We start from the raw sequence: 5,165 nt of genomic DNA on the forward strand, positions 1-5,165 counted from the left end.
TCATTAGAGTTACTTAGCTCTGCTCCCTGTAGTGATTGGTCAATATTTGCCCCTAATGTGGACAGAGGTGCGAGGGCCCGGTCATCGCTGCTTGCAGATTTAATTATAATTAATATTATTATTATTGTATGTCATTTTAGATTTTTTCATTAGCTAATCAAAAATAGCAGATATACAAGCTCACAGCGCGTCACTTGCGCGCGCGTGTGTGTGTGTGTGTGTGTGTGTGTGTGTGTGTGTGTGTGTGTGTGTGTGTGTGTGTGTGTGTGTGTGTGTGTGTGTGTGTGTGTGTGTGTGTGTGTGTGTGTAGGCAAGCCAGTGTATCATTCCGTAGAGCCGTACACGAAGCGTGAGCTGACGGCTGTGTCACTGCCTGACATCATCAGAACATATAAGGTACTGAACACACACACACACACACGTGCGCGCGTGTAATACATACATGTGTATTACTATACTTGTGCCAAGACATAAAAAATGCTGAATAATAGCCGAAAAATTGCTGATCACACACACACACACACACACACACACACACACACACACACACACACACACACACACACACACACACACACACACACACATACATACATACAGAGTACATACAGTGGGAATTAATACAAATATAACTATAAATCATAACACATTATCATTGCTGACCAGGTGATGGCAGCAGAGAACATTCCAGAAAACCCCCTGATGTTCCTCTATCCTGATGTTCCAAAAGACAAGGCCTTCGGAAAGTACTACCCTAAAAGTACCGATGGTGAGTAGTAATACCTGAAAGTACTACCCTTAAAGTACCCTTAAAACAAAGTATGTTTTGGACCTATGACAATGCATTTTGCACTTTTAGGTAGTTTAGATCTTAATATAATGTTTATTTATATTAAGCAGCTTAGATTTGAACATAGATCACTTTTGACACTGAGTCTTTAACGTGGTATTCTTTAGACTGTAGCTGCTGTGTAGATTTTTAGCGCACAATGAATTTCACATACCTTTTACTTGTAATTGGTATTGTTGATATTAATAAAGTTGATCCTTGAGTAGTAATCCCTGAAAGTATTACCCTAATAGTACCGATGGTGAGTAGTAATACTTGAAAGTACTACCCTATAAGTATACAGATGGTGAGTAGTAATATCTGAAAGTAGGGTTGTTCTGATACCGATACCAGTATCGGAAATGCTGCCGATACTGCCGAAAATGCTGGTATCGGTATTGGCGAGTATGTCAGTCTATGCCATTCCGATACCCAATCATTTATGTAATTTCCAGTCATCAATCATTTTGTATTTTGAATGAACATTGACTGCCATTGACTTCCATAGACGTCATTTGGTGTTTTGAGTGATTACGATAGAGGGCGCTCTTCTGCAACCTGTGATCCTGGGACTCGTGAAGAAGAATACGCCCGGAAATCATGTGATCTATACAAATTCCAGCCCGTCCAGTCTAACGTTATCAGATTTATAAAAATACATTTATCTCTGATTTCTTTTCCCAGATTGCGTTTTTGGTGAAAACAGGCCATGTTCAACTCGATGACGGTTAACATTTTTCTTAAAAAAATAAAATAAAATGCTGGCGGTGGCGGATGAATTAATTGATTAATTCTTGCCAGTCAATGTGTTAAAGTGGCCGATGCAGTGTTACAGGTGTTGCCCTGCTTTTATTAATCCTTGGGAAATTCCCCACACCGTGACGTCCCTAGTGCTATATCGAGCTGATCACAGCAGTGGTCACAGAGTTGAAATGTTCAACACTGCTGAACAATTTGAGTTTTTTACTGTGACTATTGTCATGGCAGACCCCTGAACAGCATTTGTGCCAAGTTTGGTGAGGATTGGAACAACAGTTTGCACATCTTTCTTCTACGTAATACAATAGTCACACATCTTTATTCTACATAATAAGTAACTGTGAAGTTCTGAAATGGCACATCTGTATATGTTGTGTATCAGCTCCAGAGCCCATGGACGTGGAGGATCCAGAGAAATCAGGTTACATGAAGACTGAACTCATCTCTGTGTCACAAGTGTAAGTTAAAACATTAATCAAGTTTAAGTTAAAATAGTAATCAAGTGTAAGTTAAAACAATAAAACATGTGTAAGTTAAAACAATAAAACAAGTGTAAAACAATAAACGATACGAATAAAAAGCTAAGGGCTCTGTTAGAAGTTAATCTTTAAAGCCTTGAAAACTTTTGTTTTCATTGTAATACCGATAAATAGGAACTTAAAGTATACTACTTTACTTTGATCCAGGCAGAAATGCAATCGATTGAATGATACTCATATTGATTACTCATATAAAGACGCTCTGAAAATCAGGCTGCCGTGTTAAGTGGTCAGATGGGTGGGCAGCAAATGCCTTTGAGATTGTCAAGTGGGCCCTGAACCAGAAATGTTTGGGGACCACTGATTTAGACGATCTATGTAACTGGGCTATCGCCTTTTACGTCTGGCCCCCCAATAGTACGGTGGTTTCACCTTATATGAAACATAAAAGGTGGTTTCACCTTATATGGAACAAAAAATACCTTTATTTTAATTGCTGCTAAAACACTTCTAATAATTCATTTTAATTGACTTCTTGCTGCTAAACAGTGATTTGGATTCAGTTCAGCTGCATATAACATTTTATTTCTCATTACAGTGTGTGTGTGTGTGTGTGTGTGTGTGTGTGTGTGTGTGTGTGTGTGTGTGTGTGTGTGTGTGTGTGTGTGTGTGTGTGTGTGTGTGTGTGTGTGTGTGTGTGTGTGTGTGTGTGTGTACTGTATACATGTATAGACATCCATGCAGACTCCAGAATGTTCAAACCGGGAAGACATCTGTGTCATTTTAGATTTTATGTGTTGGCTATTGAAAAATAGCAGACATACAAGCTCACAGCACGTCACTTCGTGCCGCGCTGCGAGCTTGTACATCTGCCATTTTTGAACATTTTTGAAAAATCCTGAAAGAACTACTGGTTTAGAAGGCATTTGTAGAATCGGCCTCAGGTCTTAATGGCTTAATGTATGTATTTTATATAGACATCCTTCTAGACTCCAGGATGTTATATTAATGTATATATTTATATAGACATTCTTCCTGACTCCAGGATGTTGTATTAATGTATATATGTATTTATATAGACATCCTTCCAGGCTCCAGGATTCTATGGGTATCATGTCACCAGACGACTACAGAGCTCTGCAACAGATCGTCAGCCCTAGTGACATCGACGCCATGGTAACCACTCATCACTATAGTAACCATTCAGCACTATAGTCCATATTCACACGGTGGCCATTTTGGAATTTAACATTGCGTTGCTATGGCAAGTGGGGTGGCAACTGGGGTGGCATTTCATTGACTTAATGGCAATATGGCCGCCGTGTGAATATGGTCTATAGTTACCATGGTAGCCACTCATCACTATAGTTAGACAGATTGATTGAGTTTGATTTGATTAGGTGCTCTGAGTCTTTGATTAGACAAATTGATATGAGCCAGGTGCTCTGAGTATTTGATTAGAAAGCTTTATATGAGCCAGGTGCTTTGAGTCTTTGATTAGAAAGCTTTACATGAGCCAGGTGCTCTGAGTCTTTGATTAGAAAGCTTTATATGAGCCAGGTGCTCTGAGTCTTTGATTAGAAAGTGTGGTATCTGGACAGTGTGCAAGTCAAAACATATTAAGAAATGATACTATACTAATCTAAAAGTCAGTTTACTAAAGTAAGAGAATCATGAATGTGTTGTGAGCCAGCCTGCCATCTGCTACTCAGAGTGTGACTGGTGAAATTGCTATATTCTAACGCAGCAACAGCTGCAGCTGAGCCAAATGGCCATTGTGCTGCTCTTATTTTAGTACATACCTTATATGGCTATTTAGACAACTATAAGAACGGTCAGTGTAAGATGTTTGTTTGAGATGGTTGTGCCCAGAGGGGGCTGCAGGAGGGCTCTCTGCCCTGGAGTCTATGATGCTGTTTGTTTGATGCTGAATAAATGAATGATTGGGAACTTGGAAACCTGACGTCTGCTCTCTTCTATTCTCCTCCATATTATTACCACCAACGGGCCTGATAACACGCAGTTTAATGACTCAAATACACGACAAAAGCTTTATATGAGCCAGGTGCTCTGAGTCTTTGATTAGAAAGCTTTATATGAGCCAGGTGCTCTGAGTCTTTGATTAGACAGATTGATATGAGCCAATCAGGTGCTCTGAGTCTTTGATTAGTCAGGGGTCTGTTATTGAGTTCAGCTGTCATTATCCAGAAATAACACACGCTGAATTCAGTGATTGACCAATCAGAATCAAGCATTCAACCAAGCTGTGTAATAATGTGTGCTGTTGTTGTGTGTCAGTGTGTATTTAAGTTTTAGTGTGTGTTAATGTGTTCTGTGTTATTGTGGGTTAATGTGTTGTTGTTTGTTGTTGTTTCCAGATGACTGCAGAGCTCCAGGAAGACAATTAGGAACAGAACTGATCTCATCATCGTCAAATCACACTTCTAATCTCTGGGGGCGGGGGTTTGTAGATCAGTGATTCTCAAACAGGACGCCATAAGAGAGCATTTGTCAACATAATTCAGATAGATAGCAGATCTACAGGCTGATGCCAGCTTGTAGATCTGCCATCTTCGAATAGCAGAAAAATAGGGCTCAAATGTTTAAGCTGTTCATCATTTTGCTGGGGACCCCCTGGAACCCCACTCAAGGACCGCTGGGGGTCCCCGGACCCCACTTTGAGAACCACTGACTTATCAGACTTTTGGTTTATAAATGTTTTTTTACATTCTGCCTTTGTACATATGTATCTGTTAATTGTATAACCCAGGTGAAAAAGTTGTATACTGTAAGTACATTAAAACATAAATGTAAGTATACACAGATTATTAAAAGTATACTTTCCAATTTTATTCTTTAGTTAATTTGAAATATTTTTAAGATTATACTTTAAAAAAAGTTACAATGTCCAAATAACATACTATATTTACACTTAAAGTGTACTCAAGCAGCCTTAAGTAGCTGTACTTTTAGTCGTTATGCCAATTGATTTCCCACACACATTTCTCTGTGTTGTCACTGCTGTATACTACTGACTCACCTGCCAGTGAGGAGCCCCCACCGGGAGGACGTAGAGCCTTCGTCCTACTCCTCTCGCC

The 5,165-nt window shown here is 39.5% G+C and overlaps 1 protein-coding gene across 5 annotated transcripts in view; it reads left to right on the plus strand.

Annotated features, from left to right (window-relative positions):
* stat1a (signal transducer and activator of transcription 1a) overlaps positions 1-4,798 on the plus strand; it is a 26,853-nt gene extending 22,055 nt beyond the window's left edge. For all 5 annotated transcript variants that reach the window (XM_080424316.1, XM_080424314.1, XM_080424318.1 and 2 more), the window contains 5 exons: positions 311-396; positions 667-769; positions 1,971-2,046; positions 3,147-3,243; positions 4,446-4,798. In XM_080424316.1, the coding sequence (XP_080280442.1) occupies positions 311-396; positions 667-769; positions 1,971-2,046; positions 3,147-3,243; positions 4,446-4,475 (392 nt within the window). In that variant the 3' untranslated portion in view covers positions 4,476-4,798. The remainder of the gene's footprint in view (positions 1-310; positions 397-666; positions 770-1,970; positions 2,047-3,146; positions 3,244-4,445) is intronic.
* Positions 4,799-5,165: the final 367 nt, after the last annotated feature.

This window comes from Gymnoscopelus braueri (assembly GCF_963280865.1).
Source record: "Gymnoscopelus braueri genome assembly, chromosome: 3".
Lineage (NCBI taxonomy): Eukaryota > Metazoa > Chordata > Actinopteri > Myctophiformes > Myctophidae > Gymnoscopelus > Gymnoscopelus braueri.